This window comes from Pocillopora verrucosa, chromosome 11 (genome assembly GCF_036669915.1).
Source record: "Pocillopora verrucosa isolate sample1 chromosome 11, ASM3666991v2, whole genome shotgun sequence".
Classification (NCBI taxonomy): Eukaryota; Metazoa; Cnidaria; class Anthozoa; order Scleractinia; family Pocilloporidae; genus Pocillopora; species Pocillopora verrucosa.
In genome coordinates, this window is record NC_089322.1 from 1465642 (window position 1) to 1485363 (window position 19722).

General features: G+C 35.7%; 3 protein-coding genes across 4 annotated transcripts; 2 read left to right on the forward strand and 1 right to left on the reverse strand.

Moving 5' to 3' along the window:
- Nucleotides 1-627: 627 nt before the first annotated feature.
- On the forward strand, nt 628-3998 carry LOC131772279 (uncharacterized). 2 transcript variants are annotated; one of them, XM_059088170.2, is made up of 4 exons: nt 628-781; nt 2461-2589; nt 3270-3417; nt 3826-3998. In XM_059088170.2, exons 2-4 carry the CDS (start codon nt 2491-2493, stop codon nt 3849-3851), a joined length of 273 nt encoding a protein of 90 aa, XP_058944153.1. In that variant the 5' UTR covers nt 628-781; nt 2461-2490; the 3' UTR covers nt 3852-3998. The 2 variants fall into 2 exon arrangements, with proteins under 2 accessions (XP_058944153.1, XP_058944160.1); XM_059088177.2 differs by having other exon boundaries at nt 639-781; nt 2478-2589.
- Nucleotides 3999-4568: 570 nt separating this feature from the next.
- Nucleotides 4569-11668, reverse strand: LOC131772165 (uncharacterized). The gene is made up of 6 exons (XM_059088070.2): nt 11586-11668; nt 10145-10350; nt 9504-9535; nt 8183-8228; nt 6855-6990; nt 4569-6570 (listed from the first exon to the last, which is right to left on the reverse strand). Exons 1-6 carry the CDS (start codon nt 11650-11652, stop codon nt 6386-6388), a joined length of 672 nt encoding a protein of 223 aa, XP_058944053.2. The 5' UTR covers nt 11653-11668; the 3' UTR covers nt 4569-6385.
- Nucleotides 11669-12168: 500 nt separating this feature from the next.
- Nucleotides 12169-18671, forward strand: LOC131772155 (uncharacterized). The gene is made up of 9 exons (XM_066174252.1): nt 12169-12519; nt 12830-12916; nt 14392-14454; nt 15867-15945; nt 16122-16264; nt 16743-16847; nt 17096-17207; nt 18157-18259; nt 18520-18671. The coding sequence occupies exons 1-9, from the start codon at nt 12445-12447 to the stop codon at nt 18578-18580; spliced, it is 828 nt and encodes a 275-aa protein (XP_066030349.1). The 5' UTR covers nt 12169-12444; the 3' UTR covers nt 18581-18671.
- Nucleotides 18672-19722: the final 1051 nt, after the last annotated feature.

Consider the following 19722-nt stretch of genomic DNA (forward strand, 5'->3'; position numbering starts at 1 on the left):
TCAATTCTCCGACCACTTTCAAATAACTCTCTGACTTTCAGATTAATTTGAAACTTCGATTTGTTTTTGGTGGAAAATGATACAACTGCTGTTTTTCAGTTAATTTACAACTAGTAAACCTCTTCAGAATTTTTTTTCTTGTAAAAAAATGTATATATATATATAAACAAAAGGAAGGTAGAACAGGCCTTAATTAGCATGACAGGAAAAAACATCATACATTTTCTATTATAAAGGAAACGAAATTTGCATCATACGTAAATTCCTGTTTTTAAACCAGATGACGATTTGAAAGCGTTAGTTATGCTATAGTTAGTTTTTATTTGTGTAGTCAATGTGCATCGGTATAGCCTTGTTTCCTAACAATTCCTAGTGTCGTGTTCTCTTGCCTCTCCTCTAAGTCTGCCATTTTCCTCCTTCGGACAACCGGATGCAAATTTGGTCATAGCTGTGTTCGTCTCAGAGAGAGTCTACGGTATTTCGATTTGTCTCACCGGTTTGGTGTAAAAATGATGATTGAACATTGAAGTAAATGGCTTTTACTATAGTTTCCTCGCTCCCCCCAGCGAGCGACCTCAGTATAATTTTCTGGAACAGTTATGTCATAGAGATGAGGGGTCTTTCGTTGGAATGCTTAAAAAGTCTTTTGAATTTTGCTTATATCCTGAGTGAGGGTGCGAGCTTCGCTTATTAATTTTTACTCCACAAGGTTGTTTCACGTCGGAACCGTCTCTCCAAGCTTTACATACAACTTTCTTTTATTATAGTTTTTCGAGAAAAGGTAAGTTAATTCTCTTGGTTGTTAAATTAAGCGCTAAAAAACAAGAATTTAGTAATTCATACAAACCAACAACGCATGAACAGACCACGTAATTGAATGCTAGAAGACCACTAAGTTTTCCACCGCTAAGAGTTGGTCGTTAAAAGAACTGTTAAGACAATGGAAGATAGGAAAGATTATAACGTGGCTTTTTGAACGAAAAAATGGGATAATCACTAATTTCTTCCTACGGCAGACAAACATGAGAAAAATTCCGCTAAAATACGGTAACTCATTGAACGGTTAAAAGTTCACTCCAGTCCAAGTCTTCAGTTTCTTGATCAAAAAATAGGGCTGGAAAATTCATGTCTAGAACTGAATGAAAATTTCAATTTTCCCCTCCTTGATTATAATAAGTACACAGGTAACAAAAAGATTTGATAAAAATCTGACTGTCGTCGATCAGTTTATGGAACGTGAAAACTTAATTGAAAAAAAAAATAATAAAGAGAGCCAAAGGGAAACTGACTGGGCAAATTTTATGAGACGTTCGGAGAAAACTAGCTTCTCTCAAACTCGCTGAGCAAAAATCAGGAGTCTTGGATCACACTAGCTTCTTCTTCAATGAAACACTGCCTTGCCTGTTACAAGCAACGGGCTTAAATTCTTATCTAGTTGCAACTGTGTTTCCTTATATCGCTAGCAGCGCCCGTGGGCCATACGACGCGAATCCTGTGTTCTGATTAGCTACCCGAGCGGGCAAGACGAGCCCATCTTTCGCGCTCAGGATTGCTCGCTTTGATCCCGTGCAAGGAGTGGACTTACAAAGTCCGTAGTTCTTGGACAGTGTCGCCAATAAAGACGAAAAAAGCGGCAGAAGACAGTCAAAACAAAGAAAGCATAAACAACTCTAATGGGTTTTTTGTGGTACAAACAGAGTTGGCTTTCTTTCTCAGCTCTCAAAACAAACAAGCCATTCTTGATTCTTGATACAGCGAGATCTCTTTTAAAGAAGAACGTTTAATCGTTTGTCTCATGATGTAAGAGTCAGGATAATTAATAGTGTACTGATCGCGACATTTCCAACACTATACCATTAGTCTCCGTCAGAAGTTTGCGTATCGCCGTTTGTAGCGCCTTGGTTAGTTGTCATTGTGGGTTTTGGTGCACTGTCATTAAGGGCCTCAAGCAGTCAGGACGGCAACTCCAAGGAAGACTTCGATTGAAAAATGAATTTCTGTCTTAATTAGAATTAAAAATGGCTGCATTTGTTTATCGTCTCATACGGCGCCACACCTCAACTTCCAAATGGAAATTAAAATAATTTGCCGTCCCGGTTTCGTTTCGCAGACGACGTGCTGAGCTATTGCTCTGCTAATTAGTTCTTTTGTTTTTCCATGTCCTCGTTACCATCGCCGTTGTGGTTTGCTTAAGGCCACTATTGGTGCATTTCAACTCCATTATTATTCCAAGTATTAGATGTTCTTTGCTTTGTTACTGATTGGCTGATTTAAAGCTCTCTGGATAGTTAACATCAACGCTTCAGGAATTTCGATCCCGCTATCTTATTGATGAAGGATGAAGTCTCGTATACAGACGATTTCTTTAACCATACGTGTGCACCAATGAGAGTCTTAATCAATAAACTGAACTTAACGTTAACATGGTCAAGTTCATTGGACCTGTCATTTTTTTTTTAGGTGTTACAGAGGCGAAGGTGACTGAGATACATGGCGGATACAAAGGTTTTTATTTTTTTCGTTAGCTTGGCTTGGGCAATCGGCGCATTTGGGAGGCCAGTAGAAATTTCGGAGGAAAGAGACATTGAGGTAAGTTATCCAACAGTTTATCAGCAGTAAGGGCATGTTGATCTATCTCAGGGGAAGGCTTGTATTTGCTATGTATTTGCTTAAATCATCCCTGTTACAGAGAAAGTCTGAGGCCCACTAGTTGCGTAAAACTGTGGTTTGGGTTGGAACTCATTGAAATAACCGGCACAAAGAGTGACCTTTCAAGCGTTTGCCCTTCGCCACTGGAGACTCAGAGCGAAGAGCCAGAGCTCAGAACCTCAGCTTTAGAAACTATTTATGGTGGCAGATTTATAGTAGCAACTCAGCTGATAATTAAAAAAATATTTACCGAAGTGGAGGTGGCAAGCGGTGCATATTTACTAAGCTGGAAATGTTTAAATATATAAAATTATATTACAACAGTGAGATGATAGAGCACTTAAAGATGATTTTAATTCACTTATTCCTGCAACGATTGCAATGTTTTTGGGTGCACATCCCGGTCAAATTTCTCGAAAGTAAAGACAAAGGATATTTAGAGTTTAAGTAGCCAATCAGAGCGCACCTGCAACGCTATCCACTGATTTAGTGATGCAGTATAAACTAAAACCAAATTATCTTGTTGAATCCCGTCCCCCCCCCTCCCAACCGACGCAACACAACAGTTACAGTTATTCTTTAGAAACTTGCCTCCTTTATCCACTTTCGTTTCTCTTAAGGATGCTGGATTTCGAACGATTGACGAAGATGGAGATGGTGTTATTACGTCAGGAGAGTTGATGATGGGGCTTAAAATGCCGGCGGTGAGAGCAAACAAATATATGGTTGCTTTTGACATGAATAGAGACGGAGGGCTTCAACTTAGCGGTAAGACAGAAACTAAAATTCATACATGCTAAAAAACATTCCCTTTCCTCAGCGTAATCCATCACACAAATCTCAGCAGAAATAAAATGACATTCTCTTTCCCAGAGCCACTCGGTTGCTCTGACCGACGACGGAACCGAAACAAACGAAGACTAGAGACGAGAATTAGATCTCAGGACTGGAGCGAGGTGCGCGAGACTATTTTCGCGCACCTTGTGTCCTTGTGCCTTAAAGACGCCGTTTGTTTATTTTTTTTGTTTTGGTTTGTTTATCAATACGATGCCAATTTCTATTGACTCCCATGACAGAATTTGCTGTTTAAAATTGTCTCATGTCCAAAAATTCTCCACAAATTGATCTGGCCTATAAAATTGCAAAACTAATTACACCTTCAAATTTATTTTGCAGAATTTTTAAATATACCCAATACATGAACTGCAGTGCCATGATTACACCTCAGTAAATGGATGCAGTTTAAACAGACGTGGTGGGGAACTGACCACAAATGGCTTTACATACCTTTACGTGGTGTAAAACTTTACACTTTATTTGATTGTAATAAATGCAGTTGTTTGGGAAGAGATGTTGTCTGAACTTTGATTTTAATGGTTTTTAGCCCACAAACCTGTCAAACATCAACATAGCTGGGAACTAAAAAATTCAAAAGCGCGAGCCGTGCCTCGTAATCCTGTTGATGTCATAAAACAAATGCTTAGCCTCGAGACCGCGCAGTTCGCGAACAGTTTTGATCGCGAGTGTTGAGAGTTTAAAGGTGGTTTTTCCGTTCCATTCCGGTCGAGAAAGACTTTTAAGAGCTCTTAAAAGCGACTGAAAGAGCTTCCGATTGAACGATTCCCAAATGTGATCCGAATTATGAATGGAAAATGAAAACTGAAGTTGCTGACCAAAGTGGACTTTCGCCAATTTCGGACCATTCTTTTGCCCGGTAAATAATTTTTTTGAGGTTAGATATACCCAGTTTTTTTTTCTGCGATTGCTTGAATCGCAACATTGTATTCTATCATCACTTGATCATTTCCTTTCTTCTGACCTTCCCAGAATGTATAGTATATCCTCAACAAAAGAACTGAATGAACACTTCCAATGAAATTACGATCGTTACCAATTAAACACAACTACATACACATCAAAATTTGGTACAAATTTATTTCTATAAAAGTGAAAATTTTAGCATTATTTACAAATTACACACCATCACTAAAAATATTTACGTAATTCAGATGATAGCAGGCAATAAAATAAATAAAACTTCATTTGGTAATGTTGTGGTAGTTTAACTATGCAAACCCCAGGCCCCGGTTGTTCAAAGCTGGGTTAAGGTAACCCAGGGTTAGTGTGAAATTTGATTTCAGGTCTGAAAACTTTAAGAGAAAATTCAGTTCAAATCTTTTTGCTTGCAATTTGATCATTGGATGTTCTAAAAAGAATAGTGAAAATTTTCTCAAAAAGACTTTTGAACAAAGAAATAAAGAAAGCTGGATTAAAATTTAACCCTGGGTTAGAGCTAATCTGCCTTTGAACAACTGGGCCCTGCAGATCTAAAGATAAATTCTCCCATCTGTTTGCCATACATTTCTTATAGTTTTAGATCTGAGAAATTTGTATGAAATCAAGCAATACATTTCTGTTTGAAAATGTATTGATATCTTATGAAAAAATTTATATTCTGTAACTCCTGGGAGTGAGGAGGTCTAGAATCAAGTTATATAATTTTCTCACAGTCAATTGCTAAATCTTCTAATTCCCTAACCAATTAGGAAAACCATTTCAATGTCCTTTTGCTAATCCTCATCTCTACAGGATAAATATTAAAACATTTTGATCAAATATCTGTTACAATTACTACTATCATGTCTCATTGATACAAAGTCAAATAAATATGCTCAATTTAAGGGATCTAATTGTTCTAAAGATGCATTAATTTTATATGATTTACAACAGAGGAATTTTTCAATTAATGTATATCTAAAGCAAGGTGTTTTCTCTTCTAACTTCTTGATCAAGATATGATTCATTTCTTCTAAACTTTGTTGCACTGCAGCAAATGTGTGCAGTAACTGTATGATCAGTAACTGTATGATCAGTAACAGATCCAGACCTTGAGCTAAGGAGAGTGGGTGGACCCCTGGGCCCCTTCCCTAGATCAGCCACTGATGATATCAACTCTACCATTACAGTATTTCCACTTCATGTTTATTCTACTTCTCAGTCTTCACTTAACACTTTAACTCCCAGAACAAATTTGTAATTCTCCTTACTGTCAACCATACAATTCTTATGTTAGTTCAGAGAATTCAGTATTGGATCAACTAATCATCCCCAAATTGATGGTTTTCTTTGTTCTCATCACTTATGTGGTCGATATCCTATTGATATTGTTAGGAGAAATTCTGTCTTGGTCACTCATGGGAGTTAAAGGGTTAAATTAACCTTAACATTTATTTAGAAAAAGTATTGATAATGTGAGAACCACTCTTGAGACCAAGAAAGATCACAAAAAAAAAAAAATAAAGTGATAAAAAATTGCCATCAATATTAATCAAAACTATAACAAAAATTGCAGAACGTGATTAGTTAGCCATGCTTGTAACTGGACAGTGTAATAGGACGATTGACATGTCATGCCTGTGTAAGTGGACAGTACACTTCATGTACGTGCATGTACTGTTGTCATGCATTTCGCTAAGTTAAGTATTGTTCTTTTTTTAATGAAAATGTATAACCAATGTCTAGTTTCTTTCTCAAAGTTTGTCATAGTTTTGATTCATTGGAAACAGAACTTCATGTCATCATGCTAACTAGATACTGGCCTATATCACAAGATAGTCACCTTTAGCCTCACTCCAAATCAAAGGCTTGGCAACTAAGTACACGACCGCAAATGGCCTACCTTCCATGAAGAGACGACACTTGATGAATCAAAATTAAATCAAGCTTTAACAGGAATTCAATTTTCTAGCGAGTGTGCAAACCAGTGCAACATCAAAAGACATATTCCTCCCAAAAGGAAGTTACAAGATGAAAAGCTGGTTGTTGAACTTTTTACAGTTGGCTCTTTATCTTGTGGTATAGGTACCTCCTTCAAATCATGAGGAAACAAACTGTTACGGGCAAGACACCAGTCATCAACATCTGTGGCAAAAAATATCAGTAATTAAAGTTATTCGTAACTCAATAAGTAGAGGATGAAGTTCAGTGGAATGATATAAATTTCACTTTCTTGAGAAACACTACAAACTTCAAAAGGAAAATTCAAACTTTCCCTGATCTACACTGTAGAGAGAGGTTCACCTCAAGGTTTGTAACCCTGTAAAGGACCTTCATCTCCCAGAGATATCAAAAAGATTTTGAAAGTAAGGAGAATTAAAATGAGATCTTGCAAGTGTAAGTGTCAGTTTCTTGTCCAATTTACTCACCAGTTCCAGGGGGGCTTGGAGTTAATCTGAACCAGAACTGAACATCTGTATCACAGCCTTTTCCAGGATCACAGTAAAACTCAAATATCACATCATTTGTTGTTGGATCCCAGCATGCCAGACTAAGCGTTCCACCCTTTAAAAGCAAAGATCAATGAATCAGAATTTTTACGTCTGTTTAGTAATAGATCACACTGAAGTCGGAATGGAGTAAGAACAGGAAAGTGTTGTAGATCACAAATGCCTTGTTCTTTTTCTTTTGTTTATTGTTTTTATACAAATGACCCTGATTACAGTAAGCATTTTGTGTGCGCTGTGCAATGTAACACTACATAATGTAGCAAGTATTTAACTTAATTGTGCAACTAAGTTGTTAGTTTTACTCAGCAAGTCTGCTTGCGATCATATTTCATATTGTATTTCTTAGAAAATCATATTTTAACGTATTGCATGTTGTGCAGCCTCTCCACCGTTTGGCAGTAATTCAAAAGTATTTCTATCAGCATCACAACAAATGTAAGTTTTGGTATTGTGTAGGCTTCATTATTATTTTCATTGCAATTTTCCTGAGTGTATTTAGTTTAAATTGTAATTAGGTTTTTGCTTGTTATTTTGTTTGCAGTTTTAACTGATCCTACCTACTTGGTATCAGAAATAATTATTGTTGAGATAGAATATATCATTAAGTTGTGTTAAAAACTGTCTGTTTTCTTTGCTGAAAGTTAGTTGCCCATGGCAGCCATGAGTGGGACATGAGGTACAGCCAAGTGTGGCATTCACATTCTTACTACATTTGTCATCCTCTGTGGTCTACTACCATAAAAACCCACAACAAAAAACTGTTTTATATGATAAAAAAGCAAACTGTTTTTAATGGTGACATCATAGATCATGAGTAAAAACCAATTAAAATGCCTTATGTAGCTAGCAGTGATTAACACCTAATATCTCCTTATAATATCATACCTGAATCACAGACTTAGTTCACGAGAATAAAGGAAATGATAAACTTACTAGAAGCTCTTGATTGTTAAACAAATTCTCCTCGTCAGAACCTTAGGAAATGTATAGAGTATAGTATGGAGAGTTTGCATACTGATGTTAGGGTGTAAAGGGTTAACTGGATAGGTGAACTCCAAGAGTGAGGGAGTGGAAGTTAGACTGAAAAGCTTCATTGTGAAATCCTACTGAAATTCAATGATCCAAGATAGTTGAACCCCAAAATAAACCAAGAACTGTTGAAGGAAATGTCTGCACAGGAATCATGAAACATGCACCGTTTATTACTGTTAGTAACAGTTGTAAAACACTGATTGAAAAATTCTTACCTGAGCACAATCTGTCTTTGGAGTAGGTTTGTTGTTATCTCTTACACTAATATATTGGAGGTAATAAAACATTGCCATATGTCAATCATGGTTTAAAATAACAGCTTGTTTACAACAATTAATTAACTTATTCAAATTATATAACCAGTATCAATAGAATGATGTAGAAGGTTATGCAAATATATTTACTGTTTAAAGTAATATACCTCTTGCTAAGTAAACTAAATTCTTGTATAGAGTAGCAGGGTGAGTTTCTAAAGAAACTGTGGTGTTACCTCAGTTGGAGAGAATAACAGGGAAATTTAGTATTATCAACGTTTTTATAATGTAAATTGGCCAAAGAGTTTCAAGCAGATGTTTTGAGCATGAGCCCTTGGTCAGAGCGCACGATGAAGGCTAACACTGAAACATCAGCTTTGAAACTCTTTACGGTGGTCAATTTCAGTTATCAACTTGTTGATAGTACTAAATTATCAATTTAAGTTCTTGCAAAACCAGTGTAAGTAGAAAAATGTTGAAGGTTATGTAAATATATTACCTTTAACTCCCAGCTCAGATTTGTAATTCTCTTTACTGTCAACCAAACAATTCTTATAATGTTAGTTCAGATAATTTAGTATTGGATCAATTAATTATTCTCAAATGGATATTTTTCTATATTCACATCACTTATCTGGTTGATATTGTATTGATATTGTAGAGAGAAATTCTGTCTCATGGGAGTTGAAGGGTTAAAGAGAGATTACAGGTTCTGTAATATTAATATATCTTACTAACCAAGTCTGAGGTGAGTACTGTAAGTTATGAACCAGGGTTTTTCCACCTGGGTTTATGGTCCAAGATTCAAGGCAAAAAACACACTTCCTAACTTATACAAGTAGTACTGACTGAGGAAACAACATTTAACCCTTGAGTGACCAAGAGAGAATTTCTCCTTACAATATCAATACAATATCAATACCATATCAACCACCTGGCAGGTAAGTGATGAGAATAAAGAAAAACGTCAATTTGGGGATAATTAGTTGATCCAATATTAAATTCTCTGAACTAATATTATAATAGTTGTATGGTTGACAATAAGGAGAATGACAAATTTGATCTGGGAATTAAAGGGTTAATAAGATATTTATTTCTCAGTTCAAATAAGAGGGAAAGATTTCAATTGAAAGGACCTTTGAATTTAGTGGGCCTCACATTAAGATACCGCCCACTGAATAGAACAATACTAGGGCACATACTACCTGAGAGATATAATAATATCACATTATCTTCAATATTCTTTTCACAATAGGCCATTTTCAGGAAGTGATCTACTCACCAAACAGTTTTTCCAGAAACACGAGTTTGAATCTGCCAAGTATTTCAAACCAAATCAGACAAGCAAATTAAATAAGTATACATTGACTTCACTATAATCTTTTTATGCAATAAAATACAAAAGGAACCTCTCTACAATAAGGCCTAAGTTAATCATATACCATAGCTAAATATCTTAACTTTTAATGGTGCCTCCTGACCATCTCCTATCATTTACAAAAATTAATCCCACAAATTCTCTACAACTACAATGTTTTTGTTCTGTGGCTGTTATGGCAAGTCTCAGCCATGCTTATTGTCAGTCAACAATAAATACTATGACTCCTTCATCTCTTAACAGCAAATTCTTTAAATATCTCCTCTTCACAGCCACTTTTTCACATTGGCCATGAGTTCTCTAAAACTACAAATTTTAGTTCCATCTTAACCCTTTCCGACTTAGTTGATATCTAAATTCCCCACAGATTTCTCTTTACATTTCCTGTGGTACTGTCAAGGATAAATTTTTTTGACAATTGAGAGCTTCCTAAATTGGTGATCATTTCCTTTATTCTTGCAACCTTTACATTAGATTCAAGAGTGATGCTGTAAGGAGTCACTCTTATGGGTTAAAACTTCAAGGGGGTTGTCACCAGTACTTACCATGACTTCCACATTTCTTGAAGTCAAATTCCTCACATAAAAACATGGGTTTGTCACTTCTGACTGCACAGTGGGATAGTCTGCTTTTGCATACATATATCCCAGGGGCCTCTTTGTAATATCAGTTAATGAAGAGACATTTCTATCATACTGTTCAGGAGGAATTACTTTGAACTCCTTACAATCACTCAGTTGTAAAGATGATGCTACAACAAGAAAAAGAGTTGAAAGGGTAAGTTTAGATACATCAGGGTCAGTCAGTCTAGGTTTTTGTACAAGGTTGTGAAAGGGGGCAGTTACAACCAATCTCACCATCAACAATACAAAAATCATGAAGTTCAGGTTTGCCACAAAGTACAAATATGAAAAATATAGCATAACTCATTTCCAGTGCTAGATACTTCATTCGCCATTCCTTCTAACCCCATGAACACAAGCCTACTGATATCCATGAAAACCACTTCTTTTCTTAAATGCGATCTGAAACTATATATTGTGACCTCCCCTCTGAAAAATCTAAGCTCTGCCCTAGAGAGGGGGTTACTCTGGGAAAGGCATGCTTCTGTAAAAATAATAGGAAAAAGAAGAAAATCTTGGCTCTAAAATATTGTAACGTGCCCACTTTTTTGAAAAACACTTCAACTACATTCTCTTCATGAGGGTCAAACACGCGCTCTTCAACTTCACTTGAAGGAAGTGAAGTTTACAAGATATTAGATATGTCGGTAAACAAAACTCTGAAGAGCGGTTATCTGAAGAAATTGTTGTTCTCTAGTTCCCTTGGTTTAGATTTAATCCCCTTCATCTCGAATTTTATCACTTTCATAAGTTGCCGAAAGGGAATCCAAAGGGAAATTATTTAAACAAGGATAAAAATAAACTTGACCTCAACATCATATTGGTGGGCGGCAACTAGAGTCGAATTAAACACATTCCAAAAGTTTTTTTTTATATATATATATATATCATTTTAGATTGCGCATTAACTAAAATAATTATTACAACTCCAAATTCATAGCATCTAGTTAAACAAGATGCTGGTTATATGTTCAAGATACTTCGTGATTGGATTTACTGCATGCAAGACGATGAGACACCGATCACATATCCAGTACCAAGAACGAACTTCTCGACAACTGAGACAACTCAAAACATTGCCAGATATGGAAATATTTATCGCCTTATAGATAATTTCTACCCCGTGCCAAAGATTCCTATGTAGCTGATTATATTAGGCAAACAGGGAATCTATAGTTTAAGTTATTGAAAGTAAAACAGCTCGTGCTCAAAAACGTTCCAGACTAATAATGTTAACTCACGACTAGCCAGCTGAGGTTACCAACATTATTTGCTGTATGTTTACGGCGATCGCATCAAACTCCAGAAAAAAAATCAAAACATTTCACTATGCAGCACGGGGAGTTAAATGATATAGACTCACCTGAGCCAACAAATACAATGAAGCTAGCAAAAGAAAAGAAACAGTCGTTCCATAACGAAACTTCCATGTTGCACAAAGCTCGCGAAACCTCAAATGCATTTCGCGCGCGTTTGTCACGCTAGCTCCGCGCGACCTCAGTGGGTGCGAGAAATTTCTTACCGAGGGTAGCATGAGGTTTTGTTTGCAAAATAATTCTATCAGAAAATCAAAACATTACACGAAAAAAACAAGATAGAAGCAAATTTTTGAGTGGAAGGTTGCAGAATATTTTGATATCAAAATAGCAGAAGCAGCCTTCCCGTGCCTTTCCCTGAGAGGACTGATTTTGATCAGATTACAGAATGTGTAGGTAACGGGCTTTTGTTTCGTGACCAATGGTTTCGTTTCAAAAATTCCAAAGCCATTTTCCTATTAAATAAGAGGTAAAACAACTACCAAGCTCTCTACAATTGCAGTTTTCGTTCTTTTTGCTAATTTTTTAGAGAGAAATCGGACGTGAGGAAAGTAATAGAAGGATTTCGTGACATCTCTTGCCTCCATATTTGGCTAAAGTATTGCAAACGAGGTTTACCTGGGTCTAGTTCCCGTCCAAGAAAGTTTGCAAAAAATTGCTGATAGCTTAAAATTTATCAACATTCATTCCTACGAAAGCGATCGATCACTTCTCCCACAGGCATCTCGTCTCAAAACATGACATATTGAATGAGAGAACCTCTCTATATTCCGTTGGGTTTTATTTTTTGTTGAGTAAACATTCGACAAACAGGACAGTGGAAGAAGGAGAAGGAAAAACAATTCTCAAAATTATAGCAATGGAGTCTCTTATCACTTGATTGGTTCATAATCGTAATCACAGGATATGGATGTTAACTCGAAGGTAGAATTTTTGAAATTTCACCAAGGATATGTACGAGGAGTGGCATTTTCGCCTGTGGTAAGAATTAAACTCTAGTGTGTGGAATAGTTAGTGTGTGGAATGTTAATATGCTAGTGTGATTGTTCAGTACGATCTTAGCTGAGCGTTAGCTCTATTCAGTGTTTTGTCGTCATTTGAATACATAAAGAATTGACGCGTGGATGGGACAAAGAATAAATCTCTGTTTCCTCCGAACATTCGAAACCTAAACTCATTTTGAATTGTTGTGGACACTGTACTGTAATTTTATTGATCATTTATTTTGGATGGCGTGTTGAAAAACATCTCTTGAAGTTATTCATCAAAATTAACCCGTTCTGTTCTTCAGGATCGTTACATATTCTGCTCTGGTGCGTATGATGGTAAAGTTAATGTCTACAGTGCAAAGAAATGCCACCTCTTGGGAAGTTATCCTGTGAGTATTTACAAAATAGACATGCACATTTGATTGACATATGATTTCGCTTTTATTTGTTTCTTTCACTCCTACATTTAGCCGCTCACTCAAATGGAAACCAAAATTAAGTATGTGTTTTATGTAATAATATTCTTTCTTCGTGGATAGAGAGTATGTGGTCAAAAAGTACTCTCTGAAAAATTTTTAGGTAAATGGAACTCTTTTCATTGATAAAATAACAGCCTTCATCATTTCACACCAAGGATTGATCAAAAATGAACTTCTCCTTACAATATCAATACTATGTCAAGAAGGAAGGTATTAAGAAGAAAAAAATGTCTACTATGGGATATTGTTTGACTTAATGTTAAATTCTCAGAGTAAAAATTCACAGAAATTTTTGATATACAGTAGAGAGAATTGATGTATAGATCCTGGATTTGAATTGGCAAGATGGTTCATTGTAAATAGACACCTACATGGCTGGAAGTGTAGTGTATATTTCAAGCCTGTTAACAGGCTCTATTTTTAAACAAAAAAAATTAAAATAAAAGGATTAGAAAAAAAAACATTTTCCACAACAGCAGCTGGTTTGATGAAATGTGATAAGGATGTTAAACTGTCTTTTAGTTGTTATTAGCTTTTCATTTTGTCATAGCCACACACATATATATATATATATATATATATACACACATTGATCTTTAAAGATCTTTAACTTGAGTTGATGATACTTGAAATAATAATTAAAAAAACCATACCATAGCAAAAACAAAATGGGTGAAATTTAAACCTTGTACCGTGATGTTGTTTTTATATCACTTTTTGCTCAATATTGCATTTCATTATCTTTAAAAACATGGCAGGAAATGGTTTGGAACATCTGCGAGAGCTTTTCGAATGTAATAGCTCCACTCGGGGCTTCCCCCTTCTCCTGAGAGAATTTGTTCTGAAGTTAGATCACTCTTTAGAATTCATGAATCTAACAAATAGATGCTATTTTGCCATGTGTCTGTTCAGTCTTAGATCACAGACGATGTCCAAATGTGATAAGAACAAAAAAGTGCATACAGGTGAGTGTGTCACTGACGTTCTTATCACATTTTGACATCATCTGGTATCATCCTATGTGATCCTTTACTGTGCAGACCCATGGCAACATGGAATCAATTTAGTTACATGGTATAAGAGCAAAATGTTGTTAATGATGTTATCCATGCATCTGTCCTCAAATATAATTTAAGTAAGAATCATTCATAATGTGCGTATAATTCATTTTATATTGTCCTATAACTTATTTTTTACACAATAAGTTTCCTTATTTCTTACCAGATATTATGCAATTTGTTTGAAACAATGCCATGTTTATTTTCTAAATTCAGCAGTCACATATTACCAATACTCTCTTCCCAGCAAATGAATCATCCTTTGAAAGTAGCAGTTTCATTTTTTCAGTGCCATCATCATCATGTGTTTGTTTTTTAATTGATCAGGTGACCACTTTGAGTTTAGCAAGGAATATCAAAGCTGTTAGATTTACTACTGATGGACATAAGGTATAACAACAGATCTTTTTAATAACAAGCTCTACATATAGGAATATAAAAGTGATTCTCGCAGTTATGAATACTACTGAACTAGTAGTGAAAATAAGGACTGAAAAAAGTTCAGGCAGGTACAGGATTTGAACCCATGACCTCTGGTGTTGTAGCAGTCATGGGTTCAAATCCCACACAGACCTGAAATTTTACAGGCCATATTTTCATGACTACTTCAGTAATATTCATAACTGCGGGGATTGCTTTCATATTTGTTTCTTCAACTGCAGTTCACATACATATAATTTTCATGTAATTGCCATCACTCAAGGTCTACACATCTTTTGTAATTTTTCAGGTCTAGAATTCTGGCATTAAATCAATCATATCAAGTAATTGATACCTTTCTTTCTTCTCATAACATTTCCTCTTAAAAATATCTTGATTTTAAAAGGAGAAATTCCTTTTTGATCACTTCTGGAGGTGAAGGATTAAAATGTCTGAGAGAAGTCATGTCACCATTGATTGTGACATTTTTACAGTTTGTTTTTTCCTGCTGCTTAACCTACTCTAACCCATGCTTGAAGGAAATCACAAGCTTTAACCCTCCATACCTTAACATCAGTATCCATATTCTCCATACTCTTCTTTATACTTTCCCTTCGGTACTGACTAGGAGAATTAAGTTAACAATCAGAGTTCCATAGTTTAAAATAATTTCCCTTATTCTCATGATCTTAATTAATGATTGAGTTGTATTACTTTTAGGACAAATCAAATGCCAGTCACTCCTAGGGTTTAAGGGGTCAAGGATGGAAAAAAAATGCATGGAATGGAAAATGACAAACTTGAAATAGCTAGGCTAAATCTGTTAACCCTTAATAAACTCCCATGGGTGACCAAGACAGAATTTCTCCTTACAATAACAAATGAATTCAATATCAGTCAGACAGTGATGAGAATAAAGAACAATATAAGTTTGAGGATTTTCTAGTTGATCCAGTACCAAATTCTCAGAACTAGCACAGGGCGTGAAATTGCGCCTAATACAGGCACCGGTGCGACTTAATTTTTCACTTCGGTGACCAAATCCTGAAAAGTAGTCACCAAATTGGCAACTAAAATGCTTCATCATAACCATAGCTAGAGATATAGTGAACTAAAAAGATCTGCAAAGATAAATCCGTGGCAAACTTCCTCGTTAAGTTTGTTTCAAAAACATAGCACATGCATCTTGATCGCTAACTAGACGCCAGCTTCATAAGAATTGTGTGGCAGAAAGTGAGGAGAATTACTAATAAGATCTTGGGCATTAAAGGGTTACGATGTGCATTTTACAAACAATTTCTTGAGATAAGCATTTGGCAGGCTTATTGGATCTGAATGTTACTGACATGTTACATTTTCATCTACTTTTTTCAATCTGTCAGATCTTAGCATCCACAAATGCCAGAAGACTGGTTGTGATGGATGTGGAAACAGGAGAACAAATTGTATCTTATGACAACTGTAAGTGTCATGCAGTTTCTTTCTTTATTTTTCTAGTGATTTGTTTTGATTCCCTTGACAAACTACCCCAAGAAAGCAGCACCGCTTTTGTTCAAAAAGCAGAATCTAGGGAAGTGTTTCTTATTTTATCCTAAATGTTTCAGTTATTGTCAGTATTTTTAATTTTTTTTCATCAGGCGTATACAATGGTCCAGACAGGACTGGTTTAGCAGTAGACATCCAAGCAGGTCCTAACATTGCTGCATGCTGCTGTGTGAACGGACGTGGTTTGTCCATTTTTGATCTCAGAATGCCTCTCCCCTTGGATTTCATTTATGACGTAAGTTATTCACTTGCTAGGATCACTTTTCTTGATGAAGAAAGGAAAGCCAAAAATTTTGTCAAACATAGAATGAATGGTCAGGAACTATTGTCAGCAGTTGGTTGGAAATCCATTCCTGTGATGACTCCAGCTAGTTGTAGAGGCAAATCATGAACAGTATTCCCTATTTGTAGGCATTAGAAGATATATAAGGGGTGTGTTGGAAAAAAGGTATTAACTTTTGATGCAGTATCAAATTCTCCATATGTTTCCCAAGAGGAGCTAGCAGACTACTGCTAGTTACTTCAAGCTACAGAAATTGGAATAAGCTGTTACCAGCAGTACCAGTGATGTGTAATATCAGACTGCAAAGACCTGACACAATGTACCTTCAAATATTTAAAATTTGTATTAATAGACATTCATTTAATAAGCATTACTAATAACAGTGTTAGTCATGCATTTTGTAGTGAAAAATTCTCCCTATTCTGTTTAGCTTCATAATAATGTCATTCGTGACGTGATGTTTCTTCACGAGAGCTGGCCATGGTGTAAAGGACAGAATGCCCTCTTATCAGTTGCTATTGATGGCACTGCAAAGGTACTAGAAAGTAAACACAATGCCCAATAAATTTTTATAAATCATGTTCTCCAAAAAACGAGCTCCAGTGAAAGAAGGCCATTTAAATAACTTATTTTCAATGAAAAAAGTGACAGATGCATATTAAGTTTTCACTTTAACTAAAGATAAAAAATAATTATTGGTAATATTTTTGCATGTGTGCAGTTATGGGTGATTCAGGTGTCAATGTGTCAAATGGAAGTATAAAGGAATTAACATTTGTTCAGGTATCAACAATCGATGGACGCACATTACAAAATACTGAGATAGGTTCCATGTTGAACACAGCTGCTCCGACACCAGAACCCTTTGGGTCAATGGCTGATGATGGATTTTATAGTAAGTTGGTTTCTTGCTTCTTCACTTTTTTTACTGCATGAGGGCCATTCTTCAGCTTATGACATCTGAATGTAATTTCTCCCAAGTTATGTCAATATATTGCTCTGTTTATTGGTTCAGAGAATTTAGTGTTAATTCCAAACAATATTTCCTCATTGATAATTCTCTTAAATCCTCATTGCCTGTACATCTAGCAATGCATAAGATTGTTTGGAGATTTCACCTTCTGATCAGTCATGTGACTGAAGGGTTTATTCATCAGACTGAATGTTTCGTGTTAGAACCAAAATTCTTCTTTATTTGTTTTCACATCAAAATAACTCGGTTCTTCACCTGCTTCATTAGTGTAAGAGAACTGAGTTCAGTTGAAGATCAGTCAATTAGCAAATGAATACAATTTTGTTGTTGTTGTTGTTTTTTATATAGGGCATGTATTAAATTACAGTGTACTGTTATTTCGAAATTTTGAATACTCCATTTTGCAGTTACCTGCCTGTCTGCCAATCCTTTGAATGGAAGTGAGGTTAAGGTTGACCTTGTTATGAAACAAACATTACTGCTTTTCAAATTTAAACTGCTTTGTTATCATGTTAACTAGATTATCATACTAGTCTCTATTACAACATGGTCACCTTCAGCCTCACTCCAAATCAAAGGCTTGGCAACTAAGTACACAACTGTAAAATTGGCTATTATAGGGATGTTCAGAAAACATCCATAAAAGATGTTTGACAGACTGGTGAATTCTCTCTCTAAATTTTATTGTGTCCCTGTGAAACACAACTGAACTTTAACATGTCCAATCATAACTACCTTTCAAGGCTCCATACATCTCCCTACAGAAAGAAATCCTCATAACTTCTAAAATTATCCTGTATAATGTATTTGGCATTCATTTTTTATCAAAAAAATTATGTCTCACTGTCAGTGGCTTTTCTTGTCTTTCTAGGTCTTATTATGTTTGGTGGTGAGCTTCTGACAAGTTTTGTCCCAGAGGTTGGAGTCCAAGAGCGTATGAGAGAGCATGGCAAAGATCCATTATGGAAAATTAAGTATGCCAGAATCAATGCCTAGGCTCTTCTTTTCTCTTACTCTGTTCTTCTAAGAGGTAATTTTGGGTTCTGGCTAATAACTGAAAAGGGCACTCCAAAAGGAACTCAGTGCATGTGGGGCTGAATGTGAAGTGATTTGGAGGCCAAGATTCTCCAAACTGCAGAAATGTGCATTTGGTATTTAGTTTTTGTGGAACAAGCTGTACTAAATTGATTACTTCAAATATGTATTTTAACATTTTTTTTTCTTTTTTTTTAAGATATACTTCCAATGGAAGCACACTTTTCACTGCATGTGATGGAGGAGTGATCAGAAAGTAAGGTCAAATATAAATTCTCATGAAGTGTAGTTCCTTTATCTGTATTTTTTCTCTATACTCAGTAAGTAGTAGGTGACTTGGAGAATTAACAGCTACTGCATTAAACCACCAGGTCAAGAGGTCAAGGTTTTTTACGCGGGCAGGTTAATGCGTTGTGTTCTTAGCCAAGTCCCTTCACTCTAACAGAACCTGTCTCCGCCCAGGATTATGTGAATGGTCCACAGAACAATTTAGATTAATGATTTGGCATCCTCGTTTATATCCTCTTTGGCATTAACAAACCTATCTGTAGTCCCTCCTGCAGATCTAGTGTTTGCTTGTGTCCATTTGAGCATGGCTTGAGTCCTGTTTTCATCAGATTAATGGTGAAGGGTTGGGGAAACTTATTTGAGGCATGGGCACTGAGTATGAAATTTTGTTACCTACAGAGTGGGCACTATTTCAAGGTTGTGTGCTTAATGAAATATTGTATATGCCAATGACTTTAATTTGTAATAATACAAACTGATCTGTATCTTGTAGATACAGGGAAGGATTCCCTGATCACCATGAGTTTGTGGAGGATCTTTTTTTGTCATTCAGATGATGTTAGAAGATATATGACATTTCACCTTATGATGAACTGTATCCTTGTTTGATACTTAGGAGGTTGAAATCATGTCTCTACCTGTTCAGTTTGAGGTAGTTTAATTTTTCAAAGGTGTTTGTAGGGCATGACAGATGTGAGAATTTGGCTGGCGTACTATGCAGGAATTCTCTAGATAAATTTTAATTGGCTGGTTCCTTTCTTAAATTCATCTAGAGAGAGTATCTGTTTTAATACTATTTTCTTTCTGCAAAATTTTTTGATGAAAATGTTGTTTTTGTAATTGCTGGTGAGATCAAGGTTAATACAGGTTTTAAAAGCTCAGAAAGTCACAGAATTGTGCAATTTTCCTTTCAAGAACCTGAGGACATGGAATTAGAGTCTGGGTCATATGTAGTCGTAGAAGAGGACTTATTGCACTACTCTTAGAAGAGAGCCAAAACAAGAAATATTTGGATTGAAAGACTTTTTTCCTGTTATTTAACTGACAAGTTCCTAATCATAGGTCAGAAAATTCTTGCAAAAGGTCTTGGAAAGTTAAAGAATCATTTGTTCTA